General features: G+C 58.3%; 1 protein-coding gene across 3 annotated transcripts in view; it reads left to right on the top strand.

The window, feature by feature from the left end:
• The window catches only part of Ccdc57 (coiled-coil domain containing 57), an 89,977-nt gene that overhangs the window by 45,761 nt on the left and 21,620 nt on the right, over window positions 1-22,596 (top strand). For 2 of the 3 annotated variants that reach the window (XM_071603183.1, XM_071603181.1), the window contains 3 exons: window positions 4,202-4,323; window positions 11,775-11,909; window positions 13,562-13,772. In XM_071603183.1, coding sequence (XP_071459284.1) covers window positions 4,202-4,323; window positions 11,775-11,909; window positions 13,562-13,772 — 468 coding nt within the window. The remainder of the gene's footprint in view (window positions 1-4,201; window positions 4,324-11,774; window positions 11,910-13,561; window positions 13,773-22,596) is intronic. The other variant, XM_071603182.1, reaches the window with a different exon arrangement.

Genomic DNA, 22,596 nt, shown 5'->3' with positions numbered 1-22,596 from the left:
CCTGGGGCTGGCTGCAGGGTGACAGTTGTGGTTTTAGCATGTCCTTCTGCGGCTTCTGAAGAAACCTGGCAGAGGGGGAAGGAGAAGTAGCCCCGGGCGCAGGGCCGCAGAGCTCCAGGGAGCCTTGGCTCCTTGAGGAAGTCTGAGTGGAGCAGAGGGGCGTTCACACTTCCACACCCAGAGCACGCTTGGGAGGTGAGACACCAGACCGGAGGCCAGGCAGGCGTCTCACGTGTAATCAGCCCCGTTGTTCTGAGACCAGGTTAGCCTTCCCCTTTGGGGTGTTTGAAAGTCATTATCGCAGTGGCTTTGTCCTGAGAACCCAGCCCCTGAAAGAGGAGCAGTACACAGACCTTAGCGGCAGGGGTTGGGAGGTGTTGGTGTGTGCACTGGTGGACACTGACCATTGTCCACCCTCACTGCCCCCTTGGGGCACCTAGGAGTGCAGGGCGTAGGCTGGGGACAGGGTGGGCAGGAGGCTCTCCCCCGACACCAACGCCTTCCCCTCAGGGGCACTTTCTGCAGTTCACACAGGACTGGCTTCTCTTTGCCCGCGGGGATGGAACCCAGGCCTCGCGCAGGCCCGAGGAGCACTTGACCCGCGCTGCGTCCCAGCCCCTTTTCATTTTATCTTGAGAGAGGATTCTGTAAGCTTCCCGGCCTGGCCTCAGACTTGCCTCCTGAGGGCTGGGCTGGCAGGGTGGACGCACCCTGGCTCCTCCTGTCTGTCACCGCTGCAAGCAGTGGGCTCAGCAGTCAGAGCCCCTCGCCTCTTTCTCAATTCCATTCTGCGCTGTCCTCTTCAAACTGAGACGGCCCTCCCCCTGTCAGGTGTGATGCCCCTCGCCCTGGCCTCGGCGCCAGCCCCTGCCAGCTTGGCCACATTGTCTTGGTTGATAGCCATGCCCCCTTCTCCCTCTGACCATCCCTTCCAGTGAACCTGTCTTCCTGCTCTCGTGGCTTCCTGCAGCCCGCTGAGCCTGGCAGCCTGTGTTTGAGCAAGTACCTGTTCTGCTCTCCGTCCGCCCATCCACCTGCCCACACCCCATGGTGCAGTCCCTGCGTGCAGCCAGAGTCTGCATGAAAGGCTGAGGGGAGCCATGGTCTGCCCCCGCTGCAGAGCCCAGGGCAGTGCGCTCCTCTGCGCCTCCTCCGCGGGCTGCTGGCCTCTGCCTCTGGACCGTGCCCGCGTGTGGCTTGTTTGTGTTCTTCTGTGTGGTTCGGTTTGGCCGTTCTCACTCCACTGGAAGACCACCCCCACCCTCAGGACTTGGAGAACGGCGGCAGGCAGCGCCCACAGCCTGTGCTCCTCCCCTCCCTTCTGGGCTGTGGCTCCCTCCGTCACCTGTGGGCCTCTCCCTGCGTTTCTCTTCTCATGTTTAATGAGCCGGAATTCACTTCAGCAGGTGCTGTGAGGGCACTCGGCTCAAACTGGGCCCCGCCCCGGGCTGGGAGCGCGTTCACTGGTTTCTCTCTGCCGCGGGAGAAGCTCATTTGAGAACGGCCACTCGTGGGAAAGCCAGTGTCCGCAGACCAGGGGCCATTTCGTCTGAGTGTCTCTAAGGAAGAGGCATCAGAGATGAAGATCCCAGACTGGGAACACTCCCACACCTGACCTAAAAGGAGTCCATGACTGTCGGGCGGCTGGAAGCCCAGCCGAGGGCTGGGAGGTGCCCGGGAGTCCCTGTGGCTGAGGAGGAGTGCTCCGCCCTGCTTGAGCCCAGGAGTGCCAGTTCCCTTGCTTCTCAGATCAGAAAGCTGAGCCTGGCCTGTAGCACAGGTCAGCACTCACCCAGCACACGAGGCCTGGCCCATCCCCAGCACCACCGGGAGAAGGGGTCCCAACTGGAGAGGCCTTTCCAGAGGGCCGTTTAGGACTCCGACCCCCCTCTGGTGCTTCTGGAACACTGCTAGAGACCTTGAGTCTGCGGTGGGCACAGAGCACCTGCCTGGCGCGGGCCAGGCCCGAGCTCCCTCCCAGTGCTGCTGCCTGGGGAGGAGGGAGGGGCTGTGTGCTCACAGGGACCCCTGCCCCAGGTGTCCTGCCGGCCCTGCAAGGCCCCTTCGCACCAGGCACCGCCGGCTGTGAGCTGAGGCTTTGGCTGGGCCTGTGGGTGTCACGGCAGCTCCTCCTCCTCACTGCTGCCTCCAGGCAGCATGTCTCTGCGCAGGCAGGCCTGTGTGTCAGGGTCCATGGGCACACAGGAGCCACGGGAGGGCTGGGCAGGAGTGGCCAGTTCTTGGGTTTGGAGGGAGACAGTGGGCAGAGAACAGAGGACGTTTGACTCTGCTCATCCCACGCCCCTTGCCCCCCAGCCCAGCGCCTGGTCCTGGCAGCAGGGCTGGGCGAGGCTGGTCTCTGCATCTCCACTGGTTCCTACGCCGTAGGGCCACAGTCATTAAGTGGAATGGAGTGACCAGCTGTGACAAATTCCTGGTCATTGTTCACAGCTTTCAGAAAGACCTGTCCTGCCCGCAGCCGAGCACGCCTGCTGTCGGCAGCTGTCCGCAGGCACCCCAGCCACCTCCCCGGTGGCCCCCACGTGTGACCTGCAGCCCCTGCCTTGGAGCGGCCCCGCCAGTCTGCCCACAGGAGGGGGCTGACTGCCTCCCACTGGCTGCAGTGCGCCTTCAACCCGAGGGCCTCGCCTGCTCTGTGGAGCTCACGCCTGCCCAGTGCACCCCGTCAGGCCAAAAAGACTTTGATTTTCTCATCAAAAAAAGGATGATTTCTCATTGTAAAGATTTAAAACAGTGCTGGGTATGATGGTACACGCTCGGGAGGCCGAAGCAGCAGGATCACAAGTTCAAGCCCAGCCTGGGCAATTCAGCATGACCCTGTCTCAAAGTAAAGGGGCTGGGGTCATGGCTCAGTGGGAGAGCGCTTGCCTAGCGTACGTAGGCACCGGGTTCAGGTCTCAGCACCACATACAAAAATAAATACAAATAAAAAAGGCTGGGATATGGCTTTGTGGTAGAGCACCCCTGGGTTTAATCCCCAGTGCCAAAAAAACATTAATTTTTTTAAACAGTGCTGAAAAGTACACAGAAAAACAAAAATTGCTAATTAGAGTTAGTTCACACTTTTGTGAAAAGGCTCAGCACTTCTGTCCTTTGACTGTGTTCACACTCATGCACATGCCCTGGCCCGTGCACCCAGGTGTGTGTGCGTGCCTGCTCACACACCTCCACGGCCATGTGCACAGCCTCCATCTCGGGTCCAGCCACGAATCCGTGAGCTCTTCTCCCCTGGCCCACAGGTGCCGTCTCCTGCAGGTGTTTAGAGATGCTTATGGCAGTGAATAAAAATGCCTCTGATCACAGCCTCACAATAACTAAGTAGCATAGAAAGTGTCATTTTTGCCCAATCAAGATAGGTAAAAAGCCTGGGCACAGTGTGCGCATACCTGTGAACCCCGGCAAAGCTGAAGAGGAGGATCTCAAGTTCAAGGCCAGGCTCAGCAACTTAATTCAGTGGTAGAGCACCCCTGAGTTCAGTCCCCAGTCCTGTAAAAGTTTTTTAAACAATCCCTCTGCTTTAGTTTCCAATATGATAAATGGCTGTAATTATAATTCTCCCCCCACAATGAAAATAAGAACAAGAACTTCTTGGAGTCCTGAATTGATTCCTTGCTCTAGAAATGTTATTTCAATAGTGATCATGCAGTATGTCAGCTCAAAGAGAACTCCTGGAGATACCAGTTCATGGAAAGATGTCCTTGTTGTGCCAGGATCCAGGCAGGTGGGATGCCAAGCACTCACCACAGCTGTCGTTTTTAAGCATATAATGCACACTTTTGCTGCTGCTGCTTCTTTTTTTTTTTTTGACAGAGTTGTGCAGTGTCGCCCAAACTGGCCCCGAACTGGGGGCTCCACGGTCCTCCTGCCTCAGCCACCCACGCGGCTGGCCCACAGGTGCACGGCGCCACTCTGCTCTCCCTGAGTGCTGCAGAGCAGGCCTGCCTTGGGTGCTCTTAACAGGCCCAGTCGGCTCTGCTGCCCGGAGGGAGCCCTGTGGTGCAGGGAGCCCACCGGGGGCTGTGTGTGACAGTCACACTGGCCCCTGCCCAGGTTCTCTGGTGTAGAAGTGACTTGGCTTTGAAGAGGAACATGCTGTCCTTGAGTGTTTGTGTTCAGCAGGAAAGCCGTCCAGGAGTGACTGAAGCACAGAGCACAGACCCTTTCCTGGTCTCGTTTCCAGGGAGACTGCCCTGTCCTCCCCGGCCTCCCACCCCCCAGGCCCAGGACCAGGGCAAGGCGCGGGAGGCGCTTTGGGACCACAGCCCACCTCTGGGACAGGTGAAGACCCACGCCACCTTTCAGGTAACTCTTCCAGTCCTGCTGCCTGCTGGAGGACTAAGTGGGACATGAGAAGCCTCTGTTCCCAGCAGGCACACACAGCTGCCAAAGGCACCTCGATATAAGTTAAAAAATATGTATGTCTTTAGAGCTGGGAAATGTTCTTAGTTTTTAGTGGCCTTCAATGTCTCTAACATTTATTGGCCTTTATGTTTCTTCTGAGTTATTTATGCATGTTTGAATTTTTCTACTGGTGTGTTTATTCTTGTTGGTTTGTAAGACTTCTTTATATATTAAGGCAATTGTTGCTTGTCTGTTACAACTCTTTCCAAATTTGTCATTTGTTTTTTTTGTTGTTGTTGTTGTTTTGGTTTTTTTGTGTGTGTATAAGGAATTTTATCTTATTTTTATTTTTTTTAAAGACAGAGAGAGAGAGAGAATTTTAATATTTATTATTTTTTAGTTTTCGGCGGACACAACATCTTTGTTTATATGTGGTGCTGAGGATCGAACCCGGGCCGCACGCATGCCAGGCGAGCGCGCTGCCGCTTGAGCCACATCCCCAGCCCATTGTCATTTGTTTTTTAATTTCCTTTTTTTAAAAAAAAAAATCCTCAGATAAACCAGACACTGTGGGGCATACCTGTAATTCCTCTGGAGTCTTGGGCAGGAAAATCAAAAGTTCAAGACCAGCCTGGGCCATTTAGCAAGGCCCTGTCTCCAAACAAAAAGTAAAAAAGACTGGGGGTGTGGCTCAGTGGTAAAGCACCCTGGGTTCAAGCCCCAGTTTAGAAAAAACAAAAAATCCTTAAATAACTTGAAAACGTTTTTTCAATCTAATGAACTCACAGTCTAATGGTTTATTTAACTGTTTTTCAACTTGGAAGGTTTGTTTCTATTCGAGTGAAGGCAGATAGTCACCATTTTTCCCGGGCGTTTTATTTTGTTAACTATCATAGTACCCTGTAAATAATTACCCTCCTTTTTTTCCCCTTTTTGCAGTACCATGAACTACACCCAGGGGGGGGCTCTACTGCTGATCTGCACCCCCAATCCTAGTTATGTTTTATTTTGAGATAGGGTCTTGCTAAGTTGCCCAGGATGGACTTGAGCTTGCGACCCTCTTGCCTCAGCTCCCGAGTCACTGGGGTCACAGGTGTGTGCCACTGCACCTGACTCATGTCCATCTTCCTAGGACATGGCCAAATGACAGTCTGGAGCTACTGGGCCGGCTTACACCCCCAAAGCACAGGGAGATCCTTCAGTTTGTTGCATGTGGGTAACTTTGAAGGCCAACAGGATAACATCTGTATTTTCTGCTCTTTTCAATATTATTATTTAAATATTAAATGTTTAAAAGAATTAATAGACTATTTCTCAGAGCAGTTTTAGATTTATGGAAAAATTGGGTGAAAAGTGCCAAGTTCCCATAGCCCCCTTTCCCATTGTGGGTCTTGCTTGGTGTGAGCTTGGTGTGGTGCTTGGTGTGGTTCTTGGTGTGAGCTTGGTGTGAGCTTGGTGTGGTTCTTGGTGTGAGCTTGGTGTGGTGCTTGTGTGGTGCTTGGTGTGAGCTTGGTGTGGTGCTTGGTGTGAGCTTGGTGTGAGCTTGGTGTGGTTCTTGGTGTGCGCTTGGTGTGAGCTTGGTGTGGTTCTTGGTGTGAGCTTGGTGTGAGCTTGGTGTGAGCTTGGTGTGGTGCTTGGTGTGAGCTTGGTGTGAGCTTGGTGTGGTTCTTGGTGTGAGCTTGGTGTGGTTCTTGGTGTGAGCTTGGTGTGAGCTTGGTGTGAGCTTCGTGTGAGCTTGGTGTGAGCTTGGTGTGGTGCTTGGTGTGAGCTTGGTGTGAGCTTGGTGTGAGCTTGGTGTGGTTCTTGGTCTGAGCTTGGTGTGGTTCTTGGTCTGAGCTTGGTGTGGTTCTTGGTGTGAGCTTGGTGTGGTTCTTGGTGTGAGCTTGGTGTGAGCTTGGTGTGGTGCTTGGTGTGAGCTTGGTGTGGTTCTTGGTGTGAGCTTGGTGTGGTTCTTGGTGTGAGCTTGGTGTGAGCTTGGTGTGAGCTTGGTGTGGTTCTTGGTGTGAGCTTGGTGTGAGCTTGGTGTGAGCTTGGTGTGGTGCTTGTGTGGTGCTTGGTGTGGTTCTTGGTGTGAGCTTGGTGTGAGCTTGGTGTGAGCTTGGTGTGGTTCTTGGTGTGAGCTTGGTGTGAGCTTGGTGTGAGCTTGGTGTGGTGCTTGTGTGGTGCTTGGTGTGAGCTTGGTGTGGTTCTTGGTGTGAGCTTGGTGTGAGCTTGGTGTGGTTCTTGGTGTGAGCTTGGTGTGAGCTTGGTATGGTGCTTGTGTGGTGCTTGGTGTGGTTCTTGGTGTGAGCTTGGTGTGAGCTTGGTGTGGTTCTTGGTGTGAGCTTGGTGTGGTGCTTGGTGTGGTTCTTGGTGTGAGCTTGGTGTGGTGCTTGTGTGGTGCTTGGTGTGAGCTTGGTGTGGTTCTTGGTGTGAGCTTGGTGTGGTTCTTGGTGTGGTTCTTGGTGTGAGCTTGGTGTGAGCTTGGTGTGGTGCTTGGTGTGGTTTTTGGTGTGAGCTTGGTGTGGTTCTTGGTGTGAGCTTGGTGTGGTTCTTGGTGTGGTGCTTGGTGTGGTTCTTGGTGTGAGCTTGGTGTGAGCTTGGTGTGAGCTTAGTGTGGTTCTTGGTGTGAGCTTGGTGTGGTGCTTGGTGTGAGCTTGGTGTGAGCTTGGTGTGGTTCTTGGTGTGGTTCTTGGTGTGGTGCTTGGTGTGAGCTTGGTGTGGTGCTTGGTGTGGTACTTGGTGTGGTGCTTGTGTGGTGCTTGGTGTGGTGCTTGGTGTGGGCTTGGGGTGGTGCTTGTGTGGTTCTTGTTGTGCGCTTGGTGTGGTACTTGGTGTGGTGCTTGGTGTGGTACTTGGTGTGGTGCTTGTGTGGTGCTTGGTGTGGTGCTTGGGGTGGGCTTGGGGTGGTGCTTGTGTGGTTCTTGGTGTGAGCTTGGTGTGGTTCTTGGTGTGAGCTTGGTGTGGTTCTTGGTGTGAGCTTGGTGTGGTGCTTGGTGTGGTGCTTGGTGTGAGCTTGGTGTGGTTCTTGGTGTGGTGCTTGGTGTGAGCTTGGTGTGGTTCTTGGTCTGAGCTTGGTGTGGTTCTTGGTCTGAGCTTGGTGTGGTTCTTGGTGTGAGCTTGGTGTGGTTCTTGGTGTGAGCTTGGTGTGAGCTTGGTGTGGTGCTTGGTGTGAGCTTGGTGTGGTTCTTGGTGTGAGCTTGGTGTGGTTCTTGGTGTGAGCTTGGTGTGAGCTTGGTGTGAGCTTGGTGTGGTTCTTGGTGTGAGCTTGGTGTGAGCTTGGTGTGAGCTTGGTGTGGTGCTTGTGTGGTGCTTGGTGTGGTTCTTGGTGTGAGCTTGGTGTGAGCTTGGTGTGGTTCTTGGTGTGAGCTTGGTGTGAGCTTGGTGTGGTGCTTGTGTGGTGCTTGGTGTGAGCTTGGTGTGGTTCTTGGTGTGAGCTTGGTGTGAGCTTGGTGTGGTTCTTGGTGTGAGCTTGGTGTGAGCTTGGTATGGTGCTTGTGTGGTGCTTGGTGTGGTTCTTGGTGTGAGCTTGGTGTGAGCTTGGTGTGGTTCTTGGTGTGAGTTTGGTGTGGTGCTTGGTGTGGTTCTTGGTGTGAGCTTGGTGTGGTGCTTGTGTGGTGCTTGGTGTGAGCTTGGTGTGGTTCTTGGTGTGAGCTTGGTGTGGTTCTTGGTGTGGTTCTTGGTGTGAGCTTGGTGTGAGCTTGGTGTGGTGCTTGGTGTGGTTTTTGGTGTGAGCTTGGTGTGGTTCTTGGTGTGAGCTTGGTGTGGTTCTTGGTGTGGTGCTTGGTGTGGTTCTTGGTGTGAGCTTGGTGTGAGCTTGGTGTGAGCTTAGTGTGGTTCTTGGTGTGAGCTTGGTGTGGTTCTTGGTGTGAGCTTGGTGTGAGCTTGGTGTGGTTCTTGGTGTGGTTCTTGGTGTGGTGCTTGGTGTGAGCTTGGTGTGGTGCTTGGTGTGGTACTTGGTGTGGTGCTTGTGTGGTGCTTGGTGTGGTGCTTGGTGTGGGCTTGGGGTGGTGCTTGTGTGGTTCTTGTTGTGCGCTTGGTGTGGTACTTGGTGTGGTGCTTGGTGTGGTACTTGGTGTGGTGCTTGTGTGGTGCTTGGTGTGGTGCTTGGGGTGGGCTTGGGGTGGTGCTTGTGTGGTTCTTGGTGTGAGCTTGGTGTGGTTCTTGGTGTGAGCTTGGTGTGGTTCTTGGTGTGAGCTTGGTGTGAGCTTGGTGTGGTACTTGGTGTGGTGCTTGGTGTGAGCTTGGTGTGGTTCTTGGTGTGGTGCTTGGTGTGAGCTTGGTGTGGTTCTTGGTGTGAGCTTGGTGTGAGCTTGGTGTGAGCTTGGTGTGGTGCTTGGTGTGGTGCTTGGTGTGGTGCTTGGTGTGAGCTTGGTGTGAGCTTGGTGTGGTGCTTGGTGTGGTGCTTGTGTGGTGCTTGGTGTGGGCTTGGGGTGGTGCTTGTGTGGTGCTGGGTGTGGTGCTTGTGTGGTGTTTGGTGTGGTACTTGTGTGGTGCTTGTGTGGTGCTTGGTGTGGTGCTTGTGTGGTGTTTGGTGTGGTACTTGTGTGGTGCTTGGTGTGGTACTTGTGTGGTGCTTGGTGTGGTGCTTGTGTGGTGCTTGGTGTGGTACTTGGTGTGGTGCTTGTGTGGTGCTTGTGTGGTGCTTGGTGTGGGCTTGGGGTGGTGCTTGTGTGGTGCTTGGTGTGGTGCTTGTGTGGTGTTTGGTGTGGTACTTGTGTGGTGCTTGGTGTGGGCTTGGTGTGGTGCTTGTGTGGTGCTTGGTGTGGTGCTTGTGTGGTGCTTGTGTGGTGCTTGGTGTGAGCTTGGTGTGGTACTTGGTGTGGTGCTTGTGTGGTACTTGTGTGGTGTTTGGTGTGGTACTTGTGTGGTGCTTGGTGTGGGCTTGGGGTGGTGCTTGTGTGGTGCTTGTGTGGTGCTTGGTGTGAGCTTGGTGTGGTGCTTGGTGTGGTACTTGGTGTGGTGCTTGTGTGGTGCTTGTGTGGTGCTTGGTGTGGTACTTGGTGTGGTGCTTGTGTGGTGCTTGTGTGGTGCTTGGTGTGGGCTTGGTGTGGGCTTGGTGTGGTGCTTGTGTGGTGCTTGGTGTGGTGCTGGTGTGGTGCTTGGTGTGTGCGCTGTCTCGAGGAGCCCACACTGGAACGCAGTCTTCTGTAGGTTTGGGTAGGTGGGTCAAGAGGTGTCCGCCTCTGCCGCGCCCTCCCTCCTTCCCCTGGCCATGCTGACCCTCCTGTCTCCCTGGTTCTGCCCTCCTACCCAGGGAGCTGGAGCCGCACAACCTGCAGCCTTCTCACTGGCTTCTTAGGCTTAGCCGTGTGCAGCTGAGGGGTCTGTCTGTCTGTCCGTGGTGACAGCTCGTTGCCTTTTAGTGTTGAATAATGATCCATTTGGTGGACGCTGCCTGCGGGGCAGCACTGCTGGCTCACACCTTGGGCAGAGGCTTGCAGCTGGTCACCGTGAGCATGGACCATGTGCCCTGCCCTGGGCAGCCTTCTCTTGCCTTGGTGTGCGCTGCCACGCAGCCGCAGTTCCACTCGATGGCCGCACCTTGGCATTGTGTGTGCATGCGTGTGTGTCTTAAACTGCTCAAAACCGGGGATGCAGCTCAGTGGTGCACACGTGCCCGCCCTGTGTGAGGCCCTGGGTTTGGTCCCCAGCATTGCTCAATAATCAAACTGCTAATAATTGGCTTCTTTAAAGGATATCATTGAGGCTGAGCACGGTGGCCTCGCCTGTGACCCCAGCAACTCAGGAGGCAGAGGAACAAAAGTCCCAGCCCAGCCTGGGCAGCCTAGTGAGGCCCTGTCTCCACATAAAAATGAAAAGGGCTGGGGTGCAGCTCAGTGGTAGAGCACCCCTAGATTCAATCCTAATCACTGCAAAAGAGAGAAAAACAAACAAAACAAAAAATCAGAATTTTACACAGTCTTGATAGGGATCCATGTTTGCTGGATGTGCTGTGAATATATTCTCCCAGAGCACATTGCCTTTTCTGTTTATCCAAAATAAGAGAGCGGGGCTGGGGATGTGGCTCAGGCGGTAGCGCGCTCGCCTGGCATGCGTGCGGCCCGGGTTCGATCCTCAGCACCACATACAAACAAAGATGTTGTGTCTGCCAAAAACTAAAAATAAATAAATAAATAAATAAATAAATAAATTTAAAAATAATAATAAGAGAGCTTGGGGCTGGGGACCAGCTCAGCGTAGAGCGCTTGCCTCGCAGGCACACGGCCCTGGTCCAATCCCCAGCCCCACAAACACCAAAAAGAGCCAGTAGAGAGGGACTGGCTGTTCTGCCCTGAGGTGACGCCACTCTGAGTTTGTCCCAGCCAGGAGGAAGTCACTCTCTGCCCTGAGGTGACGCCACTCTGAGTTTGTCCCAGCCAGGAGGAATTCACGCTCTGTCCTGAGGTGACGCCACTCTGAGTTTGTCCCAGCCAGGAGGGAGTCAGGCTCCGCCTGGGGAGCTGAGAGCCCACTGCAGGGGCCGGGGGGCTGGAGGGCAGAGACAGGTGGGCTGTGGGACATGAGAGGAGAAGTCACAGCTGCCGCCCAGGCAGCTGGGGGGGGAGGGTCAGGCGTGGTCCATCTGAGGTGCCTCCACAGCCAAGGCCACACACACAGCCCAGTCCAGGGGCAACCTGAGCTTCGGCCGAGGGCAGGGTTCTGGACAGAGGGACGGGGCAGGCTCACCCAGGAGCTTGCCCTGGGAAGAAGCAGAGGGTCAGCCTGACAGGAAGCCGGTGGCCACTGGGACCCAGGGAACTGTGAATTAAGTGACGGGCAGACGGACATGGCCAAGCAAGGCCACAGACCTCCCGCACATGCGTTGATGTGCTGGTGTCCTGCCGCTGTGCCCAGGAGAGAATGGGGGTCCTGGCCCCCTGGCCACCATGCCCTCAGCTCCACGCAGCTGCGTCTGCCGTGGGGCTTCTCTCTGGCTTCTTGGGCATTTCCCTCCATGCCTCTGGGGCTGTCCTTCCTGGTCCTCCTTCTGCCTGCTTTTCTGCGCCCTTCCCCAGAGGCAGGGTGTGATCAAGCCCTGGGACAGGAGTGGGCAGGGTGGCCTGGTTGGCGACACACCCACAGGTCCTGGGCCTGCTCATGTCCATCGCAGGCCGAGTTCCACCCCAGGCCAAGGCCAGCACCTTCGGGGGTCCCATTTGTCCTCTCTAGGCCAGAACCCTGTGGGCTTCTGCTTGGTGTCCAGGGGCACAGTGCTTGCTGCCCCCTCCCCAGAAGATAGGCAGGCACATAGCTGGACTGCAGGAAGCCTGCCTTGTCCTGGCTGGTGGACTAAGCCTGCCCACCCTGGCCATGCCTCGGGTCACCAAATGAAGTGAGTCCATAATGCCAGAGTTCTGGGGATGAGTGTCGTCAGTGCCGTTGGACAGCTGGTGGACATCACCTGAGCCCTTCTTATCACATTGCCACAGCAGGACCCCCAGCACACCGAGAAAGAGCGTCTTTCTGAATGCGTGGGGAACAGCCAGCTCGGCTCGGCACACCCCGTCGGCAGGAGCCAGGGCCTGCGAGGCTGGAGGGCAGGCGCAGCGGCCCAGGTGCAGCAGGTGCGGGCAGGCGCAGCGGCCCAGGTGCAGGAGGTGAGGGCAGGCGCAGCGGCCCAGGTGCAGCAGGTGCGGGCAGGCGCAGCGGCCCAGGTGCAGGAGGTGAGGGCAGGCGCAGCGGCCCAGGTGCAGGAGGTGAGGGCAGGCGCAGCGGCCCAGGTGCAGGAGGTGGGGCAGGCGCAGCGGCCCAGGTGCAGCAGGTGAGGGCAGGCGCAGCGGCCCAGGTGCAGGAGGTGGGGCAGGCGCAGCGGCCCAGGTGCAGGAGGTGGGGCAGGCGCAGCGGCCCAGGTGCAGCAGGTGAGGGCAGGCGCAGCGGCCCAGGTGCAGCAGGTGAGGGCAGGCGCAGCGGCCCAGGTGCAGCAGGTGAGGGCAGGCGCAGCGGCCCAGGTGCAGCAGGTGAGGGCAGGCGCAGCGGCCCAGGTGCAGCAGGTGAGGGCAGGCGCAGCGGCCCAGGTGCAGGAGGTGGGGCAGGCGCAGCGGCCCAGGTGCAGCAGGTGAGGGCAGGCGCAGCGGCCCAGGTGCAGGAGGTGGGGCAGGCGCAGCGGCCCAGGTGCAGGAGGTGAGGGCAGGCGCAGCGGCCCAGGTGCAGCAGGTGAGGGCAGGCGCAGCGGCCCAGGTGCAGGAGGTGAGGGCAGGCGCAGCGGCCCAGGTGCAGCAGGTGAGGGCAGGCGCAGCGGCCCAGGTGCAGGAGGTGAGGGCAGGCGCAGCGGCCCAGGTGCAGCAGGTGAGGGCAGGCGCAGCGGCCCAGGTGCAGGAGGTGAGGGCAGGCGCAGCGGCCCAGGTGCAGCAGGTGAGGGCAGGCGCAGCGGCCCAGGTGCAGGAGGTGAGGGCAGGCGCAGCGGCCCAGGTGCAGGAGGTGGGGCAGGCGCAGCGGCCCAGGTGCAGGAGGTGGGGCAGGTGCAGCGGCCCAGGTGCAGGAGGTGAGGGCATGCGCAGCGGCCCAGGTGCAGGAGGTGGGGCAGGCGCAGCGGCCCAGGTGCAGCAGGTGAGGGCAGGCGCAGCGGCCCAGGTGCAGCAGGTGAGGGCAGGCGCAGCGGCCCAGGTGCAGCAGGTGAGGGCATGCGCAGCGGCCCAGGTGCAGGAGGTGGGGCAGGCGCAGCGGCCCAGGTGCAGCAGGTGAGGGCAGGCGCAGCGGCCCAGGTGCAGCAGGTGAGGGCAGGCGCAGCGGCCCAGGTGCAGCAGGTGAGGGCAGGCGCAGCGACCCAGGTGCAGGAGGTGAGGGCAGGCGCAGCGGCCCAGGTGCAGCAGGTGAGGGCGAGCCGGGCAGAGGGGGCAGCAGGTGCTGGGGCTTACTGCACCTGGAACCTGTGCTGGGAGCAAGTGCCCTTGGGTCCCAGGGTGGGCCACAAGGGGAGCCAGTGGCCAGGAGGGCGTGGAGGCTGGGGGGACACCGGCACCCCGGGCAGCTCCGCTCTATGCTGGACAGGCGGCTCCTTCCTTCTAAAGGGTCTCTTTGACCTGAAAGTGGTCAGAGCAGCCCTGCCCTCAGGACTGCCAGTGCTGGTGTCCCAGAGCGTTCAGACCCCGTCCTCCCACTGTCCTCCCCCGCTGCCTCTCCCTGCCTCAGCGCCACGGCTGCTCTACTGCACTAGGCCGAGGGAGCAGGGCAGGGAAAGGGGCTTTCAAGACAACCGTGTCTTTTCTCACTTCTACAGAGGACACACGAAGCCCCCTGGGTGACCTGCAGACCACCCCAGAATGAGAGCAGGCCCAGGAAGCCTCTGCAGGCTCCGGTCCCTGAGGAGGACAGCTGCCACACCCGCGGGTCGTCCTCACTGGCCAGCAGCTCCCTCCAGGACACCTGGAGGTTGCTAGACCTGGGCTCCAGCCCTTCAGGCCTCCCCTCCCAGGACGACTCAGCTCCAGGTAGGAGAGTTCCTGCCCGGCTGACATGTGCCCGCCACTCCCTGAGGCTGACGCCGGGCGGGCGCTGCCTTGAGGCCTTGGCCTCCTGGCTCTGCTTCAGGTGCTCCATAACCCGCAGCCCCTCGCCCTGCCCGCAGCCCTTCCCCCTACCCCGCAGCCCGTCCCCCTACCCCACAGCGCGGGACCCTGTGGGAAGCAGCCCTGCCAGCACGCCGCCCCTCGGGTGTGCCGGGACGGACGAGTGTGCACAGGCTGCTCTCTGGAGGAGACCTGCAGCTCCCCACGTCTGCTCCGTCTCTGGTGCCAGGGGAAGTCACAGGCCCCTCCCGTGCCCCACTCCTGTGGGGACAGGCTGCGCTCTGGGCAGGTGGAGTTTTCAGGAAAACCCATGTGACGGCTCTGCTCTGGGCCAGTGCAGGCGGCAGCTCCTGCAGGAGGTGGAGGGAGGAGAGGCCTGTGGGGGCCGCAGGGTGGGGTGTGGCTGGCGTGAGAGCCCCTGCCCAGACGCACCTCCTCTGGCCTCACAGCTGAGCACATCACCCACCTGCCATCCCAGCCACCTGGGAGGCGGAGCAGAGCAGGAGGCCAGAAGTTCCAGGGCAGCCTCAGCAACCTAGCAAAACCCTGTTTCAGAATGACAAATAAAAAGGTAGAAGGCCTCTGGTCCCACCCCAGTCGGAAACCAAGCCCGAAGGCTAGGGCTGGGCCGCAGCCTAGCGCCCTCGCCCGCCCGTACGCTCAGCCCTGGTGCACAAGCCAAAGGCACTGCATCTGGCAGGTGGTGTCGGCGGGCCAGCCCACCCCGCAGCATCCAGGGCAGCTTCCTGCACACTGTCACCAGTCTTCCCAGCATCCATCTTTGCTAGACTGTTGAAATTCTTTGGAAATTAGGTTATTTCTGAGACAAAAGTTATAAATATCTACAGCCAGTTTTTCATGTGTTTGGCTTTTTTTTTTTTGGTCCTGGGGATTGCACCTAGCAGGGCTCCACCACTGAGCCACATCCCCAGCCCTTTTTATTTTTTTAGTGTGAGAGTCTTGCTAAGTTGCCCAGGCTGGCCTTAAACTTGGGATCCTCCTGCCTCAGCCTCCGTGTCCCTGGGATTCCAGGAGTGGCACCATGCCCAGCTTTTCACTTTTCTTACGGTGCTTTTTTTTTTTTTTTTGGTATATTTTAGTTGCAGATGGACACAATATCTGTATTTATTTTTATGGTGCTGAGGATGGAACCCGGTGCTTTCCACTTGCAAGGCCAGCGCTCCACCACGGGAGCCCCGGCCCCAGCCCTTTCCGTGGTGCTTTTGTTATGCACCTATTTCTCACTTTTATGTAGCTCATGTCCTTGTATATGACCCTTTCTAGCTTTGGGGGCCCACGTAGGCCACTCCGACCTTATTGTCCATATCTTCTAGGGCAGCTCTGGTCTCACTGCTTTAGTGTGAGTCCACGCCCGCCCGCACACTTACCGTGCTGTGTTGTGAGGTGGTGCTGCGGGTGCCGGCACCAGGCTGCTCCTGCGTGGAGAGCCCCTCCCCGGCCCTCTGCGGTCCGCCTGCCTGCGTGCAGTGCAGTGGTGTCGGAGGGCCAGTCGGGTCTTCCCTGGTGTTTCTTCCTCAGAATCTTGCTGGTTGCTCCCTTTCCTTCTCTGTGCAGCCTCGAGGCCCAGCCCACGAGGTTCCCGTGCCCCCAACTCTATTCTCGTTTTCTGAGGACTCATTATATTTGGGCTCTTTAGTTTAAAGGTCTCTGGCTCCACGTTCGTCCTGGAATGGGACCACACTGTGTTCAGTGAAATGGAGTGTCGGCAGGCTGGGCAGGGTGGGTTCCCCAGACAGGGGCCAGGAAGGCTGCTGTCTCTTTGAGGTCGGCCTGCTGGGCCACAGGGGCACTGCTGGGCAGGTCAGGAGGGCCGGCCAGTGAGTGTGGCAGGTTCCGGGGAGGTGGGGTCAGCGGCTGCGCTCCAGGCTGGAGGCGGAGCGTGGCCTGGTCTGCTGGCCCAGTGGCCTCAGCAGTGTGGCTCCTGCTCCCTGCAGAGGTGGCTCTGAGGACAGCCCTCCTGGTGCTCCGCGGGCGGGCGGGCGGGCGGGCGGGCGGGCGTCTCTTCCTGCTGTACTGTGCGGTCCCTGTCCCAGCTCCGCCGCTGAGTCCTGCTCCAGGCCCCTCTCCTCTCCCGGCACTGAGCCGCGCTGCTCTGCGGGTCCTGGCTCTGCACACAGAGGGCTGCCTGGGGGTTCTTGGTGAAGGTCTGTTGGGTTTGCTCCTTCCTATGGAGGCAGAGGCTCCCTGTGCCGCCCACGGCCTCCAGCTCCTGGGCTCAAGCCATCCTTCCCCCTCGGCCCCCCAGCAGCTGACGCTACCCGCTGAGCCACTGAACCAACTCCTCCTTTTTTCTTTCCTCCTCCTCCTCCTCCTCCTCCTCCTCCTTCCTCCTTCCTCCTTCCTCCTTCCTCCTCCTTCCTCCTCCCTCCTCCCTCCCTCCCTCCTCCTCCTCCTCCTCCTCCTCCTCCTCCTCCTCCTCCTCCTCCTCCTCCTCCTTCTTCTTCTTCTGGTGTGTGTGTGTTACTGGGGGCTGGACCCCTGCTGCTCCACCACAGCTACACCCCGGCCCTTTAATTGATTCATTATTTTGAAACAGTTGTCTGGGTTTGCCGTGGCTGGCCTAGTCTTGGGATCCTCCTGCCTTGGCCTCCAGAGTCGCTGGGTGACCAGCGTGGCCACTGTGCTGGCCCTGCTCTTAGCTTTAATGAAAGGCATTTTCTGTTTGCTGTGATCTTGCTGGGAATGACTTACAGGAGGAGCAGGAGGAATGCTAGCTTTGCATTGGCTTCTTTAAATCAAAAATGTGTTCTGACAAATGTGGCCAAAGAGGCCCTGGCTGCCGGGCCATGTGGCCCCTGCCCCACACAGCTTGGGCAGAGAAGGCTGCCTTGTCACTCACTCCCTGTGGCACTGACTTTCAATTCATGTTTGCTTTTCAAATTAAATTGAATTTTTCCCTGGTGCTGAGGACTGAACCCCGGGTGCTCTACCACTGAGCTGCACCCAGGGCTTTTTATTTTTATTTTGAAACAGGGCCTCACTAGGTTGCCCAGGCTGGCCTCCAACTTGTGGTCCTCCTGCCTCAGCCCCTAGGTCTCTGGGATCACAGGTGTAAATAAATATCTAGAGTAAATATGATCAAATTCCTTGTTACTTATCCATTTTTACTTTCTAAATCTCCCATAATAACTTCTTGGATAGGTTTTTCTTCCGGTAACAGAGATTGTTTTATTCGGGAAACCTTTTGAGGCCTGTGGCTGGACATCTGAGTGCACTTAGGTAGCGGTGCCCGCTGGCCCTGTCGGCCTAAGTCCTGAGACTGACGGCCCCTGGACGAGCTCGCACAGGAGGGGATGCCAGGAGCCAGGAAGGCAGCCTGGCCCCAGCCAGGGGCTCCCGTGAAGAGAGGGCTGACGCTGGCTGCCACCCACCAGCTTGGTCAAACCCGTGAACTTGAAATCTGGTGGCTCTGCCTCCCAGAGTCCAGAAAGCAGGTGAGGGAAGCCAGGCCCTGCAGGGTGGGTGCTGAAGGGTGCGTGCCCCCCGAGAAGCTGGAGCTCGGAGAACCGCCAGCCCAGGCGTAAAGGGCAGTCCTCAGGGCCAGCCTCCCTCCCATCCACTCGAGCAGCTGTGTCTGCAACACTGCCACCCAGGTCAGTCCTTGCACAAGCTCACACCACCGCGGCCCTAGAGGTCAGAGCCAGCCATTCCCCCGCGGAGCCCAGGAGGGTCGCCTGTGCACCTGGGGGTGGGGCGGCAACACCGTGACGGGCACAGCCCAGCGGCCTGGGAGGACCAGGCAGGAGGAGCAAGCTCAGGCCAGACCCCACCTCAAAACTGAGAGAGCTGGGCGCAGCTCAGGTGGAGCGCTTGCCTAGTGTGTGCAGGCCTGGTCCAATGCCCAGCACCACAAAAGATAGATTCCGTACTTACAGGGAGAAAATGCAGCCAGAAAGCCGACCCAGACACGAGGAGCCACCAGGAAAGCCCAGGCAGGCTGAGGGACCAGCGGGGCCGAGGGGCAGCTCAGGCGGGCGGTGCTCAGCATGCCCCAGGCTCTGGGTTCAACCTCCAGGACCACAGCAGAGGAAGGGGAGCAGGAGGCAGGGAACAGTTGGCATGGGCCCAGGGCGTCCTAGAAATGTCATTCACCCGAAGCCACTCCTTAATCCGGGAGGCCTGCAAGGCCCAAACAGAACAGAGGTCCTAAGAAGAAACCCAGAAATGACAGTGGAGTGTGGCGGACATCGCTATCCAGGTACACGGATGAAGACACGAATCGGTGTGAATGTGCTTTATATACAACCAGAGACATGGAAAACGGGCTCCCCGGGTGTAACATGAACCGTGATGCATCCTGCTGTCCTCTATTTTAAAAATCGATAAATTAAAAAAAAAAAGAAGAAGAAGAAACCCAGGCTGGGCGCGGGGGCCACACCTGTGATCCCAGCTCCTTGGGAGGCAAAGGCAGGAAGAGCACAAGTTCCAGGCCAGCCCAGGCAACTGAGCCAGACTCTGCCTCAACCGGAAGTAAATAAAAAGGGCTGGGATATAGCTCAGGGGAGGATCGCCTCCCTGCCTGCATGAGGTCATGGGCTCAGTCCCCAACACCAAAAAATATAACCCTCGGGTGAAAAAGATGTGACAGAGCTCAGGCCACCAAGGGTAATACAGTGGTTCCAAGAGCTGTACAAGAAGCTGGGCGCGGTGGCACACGCCTGTGATCCCAGCAGCTCAGGAGGCTGAGGCAGGAGGATCGTGAGTTCAAAGCCAGCCTCAGTAATGGTGAAGGACAAAGCAACTCTGTGAGACCTCTAAATAAAACACAAAATAGGGCCGGGGATGTGGCTCAGGGGTCAAGTGCCCGAGTTCAATCCCTGGTATCCCCGCCGCCACCCAAACAAAGAAAAGAGCTGTTCGAGAGAGTAGATGTCACAGTGAGGCTGGACTGGTCACTGGCTTCTCATCGATGCAGAGAAGGAAGGCAGCGCAGTGAGACGTCCACGTGCTGAGAGCCAGGGTGTCCACTGACGGGCTTCCAGAGGGGCAGGCTGCAGCCCCGGGCCACCTGTCATCCCTCACTGAGAGTCCTCTCAGAGCGGAGGCCAGCACACTTCTGTGGAGGCCAAAGAGAGATGCCTTGGACTTGGCAGCCACCTAGCCTCCCTTGCCACTGGGCACAGCAGCGGCTCAGGCAGGGTGGTGCACACCTGTGACCCCAGGGACTCGGGACTGGGGGTGTAACTGAGAGGTTCAACCCCATCCCCAAAACAGTGAACCCCGTGTGTGTTGCATATGCTCGATGTAGTGTGGGGGGCTTCATGATGAAGACTTCAGAGCGAGGAAGTGGTCTACGTGGAATGTTGCAGGGGGTCAGTTAGGGTCAGGGTAAAGTGACTCCTGCTTTCTCAAGGTGAAGGACACTGGCAGTCGAAGGATGACGTCAGTGAGCTTGTCACTCCATCATCCCTGGCCGAGTGACTTGAGCAGACCGTGGCGGGAGGACAGCGTACTCAGGAAGCTTTGCAGGAGGCAGTACTGAGGGAGCGGTCAGCCTGGGTGGAAGCTGGAGGTGGGGAGCCTGTGGTGCGCAGTTGGCATTGACTGGGCAGCAGAGGAGAGGCTAGTGTCCTGTGGGCAGGAGCAGAAGCAGGTGGCAGATGGGCAACTAGAGCCCTGGATGCTGGGCCTGGAGCTGACAGGTGGGTACTGCAGGAGGTGGGAGACCCCCGGGTCAGAGCACATGGGGGAGCAGCCCTCAGGGCAAGGCAGGTGGCCCGCGGAGCTGCGTGAGCCTGGGAGGAGCCTTCAGGGCCTGTGTCCCGCTTAGTCTTCGTGTGTGTCTGCCGGGTGCTGGGCGTAGTGCTGGGCGCTGGACGGACGCAGGGTGCTCTGCACTGAGTTGCAACCCGGCTCTTTTATTTCTTTATTTTTTAATTTTTGAGATGTCTTCCTAAATGGTTCAAACTTTGAGCCCTCCTGCCTTGGCTTTCCAAGTCCCTGGGGTCACAGGCATGCCACAAACCTGGCACTTCTTCAGTTCGTGTCATTAAATGTGGCTGCCACTGTTGCCGCTGCCATCTCCCCTGGTTGCTGCTGTCACCTGCCCACGACTCTGTGACACTTGCAGTTGGCTGCTCGGCAGGCTCTGAGGGTATGAGCACAGCAGAGGAAACCCGGTCCCCGGGCAGCATGATGTCCCCAGAACCGCCCTCCCAGCCTGCTCCCCTGGGGTCAGGAGCACCCAGACCTGACCCGGCTCCCTCCCTGGAGGGACAGCACCGTGGGGTCTCCCAGCCCTTCCCACCCTCGGGGTCCACCCCAGGCCAGGCCTTCTCGCGGCAGCCTCCACAAGTCTCCGAGGAGCAGCTGAGGGTGTGCAGCCACTGGCCCAGCCCTGACCCACCTCCCTGCTGCCTGCCCTGCAGCCCACTCTCTCCTGGACACCTCCACACCTGCAGCACTTTGCCCACCCCCCAGTGCTGCCCCCCTCCCAGATGCTCCCCTGGCCTGTCCAGCAGTCACCCCGCCCAGCTTTCTTCCCCGGCACAGAGGTCTGGTTTTACTTAGTTATCTTGTTTTCCTTCTATCTGCTCCAAGAATGTCCCTGTGGGTGGGGACATCTGAGAGTCTTTGTCCTAATCCCTGACCTCTCTGCCAGAACCAGTCAACCTGTGCAGAGATAAGGGGAGAATGGGAATCTGAGCCTAGAGATCCAGAAAGATTCTAAAGAACAAACGTGGTGGTGAATCTGATTAGAGACTAATCAGCATTGTTTAAAAAATGCACGCCTTGAAAAGCAGGCACTTCCCAGATGAAGTATCAGATGTGATAAACCCAAGGCACAAGCCACAATTTTAATCAAAATACCAACAATTTCTCTTGGAGCTGAGCAGGTGGATTTTCAAGTTCTGTAGCAATAAAATGCATGAGAAGAGGTAATCAGCAAGCTCCGGATTCCTCGCACACCCCACAAGTGTGTGCGCCCACACACTGTGACCCCAGCCTGGGACCCAGCAGCTCCTGAGGCTCAGGGCCAGCCTGGTGAGGACCCGTCTCCGAAAAAATAAAAATAAAAAGTCTGAGAATGGACCCCAGTGGCAGAGTACCCCTAGATTAGATCCTAGCACCACAAATAAAGGAAGAAAGTGGAAAAGCTGAAAAGAACAGAACCCCACCCCCACTGCTGGATCAGAACCCCCCACACTGCATCCAGTGGACCCAGCTGGATCAGAACCCCACATACACTGTGCCCAGTGGAGCCTGCTGGATCAGAACCCCACACACACTGCGCCCAGTGGAGCCTGCTGGATCAGAACCCCCCCCACACACTGTGCCCAGTGGAACCTGCTGGATCAGAACCCCCCACACACACTGCGTCCAGTGGAGCCAGCTGGATCAGAACCCCACACACACTGCGCCCAGTGGAGCCTGCTGGATCAGAACCCCCACACACACTGCGCCCAGTGGAGCCTGCTGGATCAGAACCCCACACACTGCGTCCAGTGGAGCCTGCTGGATCAGAACCCCACACACACTGCGCCCAGTGGAGCCTGCTGGATCAGAATCCCCACACACACTGTGCCCAGTGGAGCCTGCTGGATCAGAACACCCACACACACTGCGTCCAGTGGAGCCTGCTGGATCAGAACCCACACACACTGCGCCCATTGGAGCCTGCTGGATCAGAACCCCCACACACACTGCGTCCAGTGGAGCCTGCTGGATCAGAACCCCACACACACTGCGCCCAGTGGAGCCTGCTGGATCAGAACCCCCCCCCAGGGCGACCAGTGGAGCCTGCTGGATCATAACCCCCCCAGGGCGCCCAGTGGAGCCTGCTGGATCAGAACCCCACACACACTGCGTCCAGTGGAGCCAGCTGGATCAGAACCCCCCCCACTGCGCCCAGTGGAGCCTGCTGGATCAGAACCCCCACACACACTGCGTCCAGTGGAGCCAGCTGGATCCCAGCCCCACACACTGCGTCCAGTGGAGCCAACTGGATCCGAACCCCACACACACTGCGCCCATTGGAGCCTGCTGGATCAGAACCCCACACACACTGCGCCCAGTGGAGCCTGCTGGGTCACAACCCCACACACACTGCGCCCAGTGGAGCCTGCTGGATCAGAACCCCACACACTGCGTCCAGTGGAGCCAGCTGGATCAGAACCCCCCACACTGCGCCCAGTGGAGCCAGCTGGATCAGAACCCCACACACACTGCGCCCAGTGGAGCCTGCTGGATCAGAACCCCACACACACTGCGTCCAGTGGAGCCAGCTGGATCAGAACCCCACACACACTGCGCCCAGTGGAGCCTGCTGGATCAGAACCCCAGACACACTGCGCCCAGTGGAGCCTGCTGGATCAGAACCCCACACACACTGCGTCCAGTGGAGCCAGCTGGATCCGAGCCCCACACACTGCGTCCAGCGGAGCCAACTGGATCCGAACCCCACACACACTGCGCCCATTGGAGCCTGCTGGATCAGAACCCCACACACACTGCGCCCAGTGGAGCCTGCTGGATCAGAACCCCACACACACTGCGCCCAGTGGAGCCTGCTGGATCAGAACCCCACACACTGCGTCCAGTGGAGCCAGCTGGATCCGAACCCCCAACACTGCGTCCAGTGGAGCCAGCTGGATCCGAACCCCACACACACTGCGCCCAGTGGAGCCTGCTGGATCAGAACCCCACACACACTGCGTCCAGTGGAGCCTGCTGGATCAGAACCCCACACACACTGCACCCAGTGGAGCCTGCTGGATCAGAACCC

Source organism: Marmota flaviventris, chromosome 17 (genome assembly GCF_047511675.1).
Source record: "Marmota flaviventris isolate mMarFla1 chromosome 17, mMarFla1.hap1, whole genome shotgun sequence".
NCBI lineage: Eukaryota > Metazoa > Chordata > Mammalia > Rodentia > Sciuridae > Marmota > Marmota flaviventris.
Note: the sequence above shows the minus strand (reverse complement) of the source record. Positions and strands in the feature narration are given on the sequence as shown.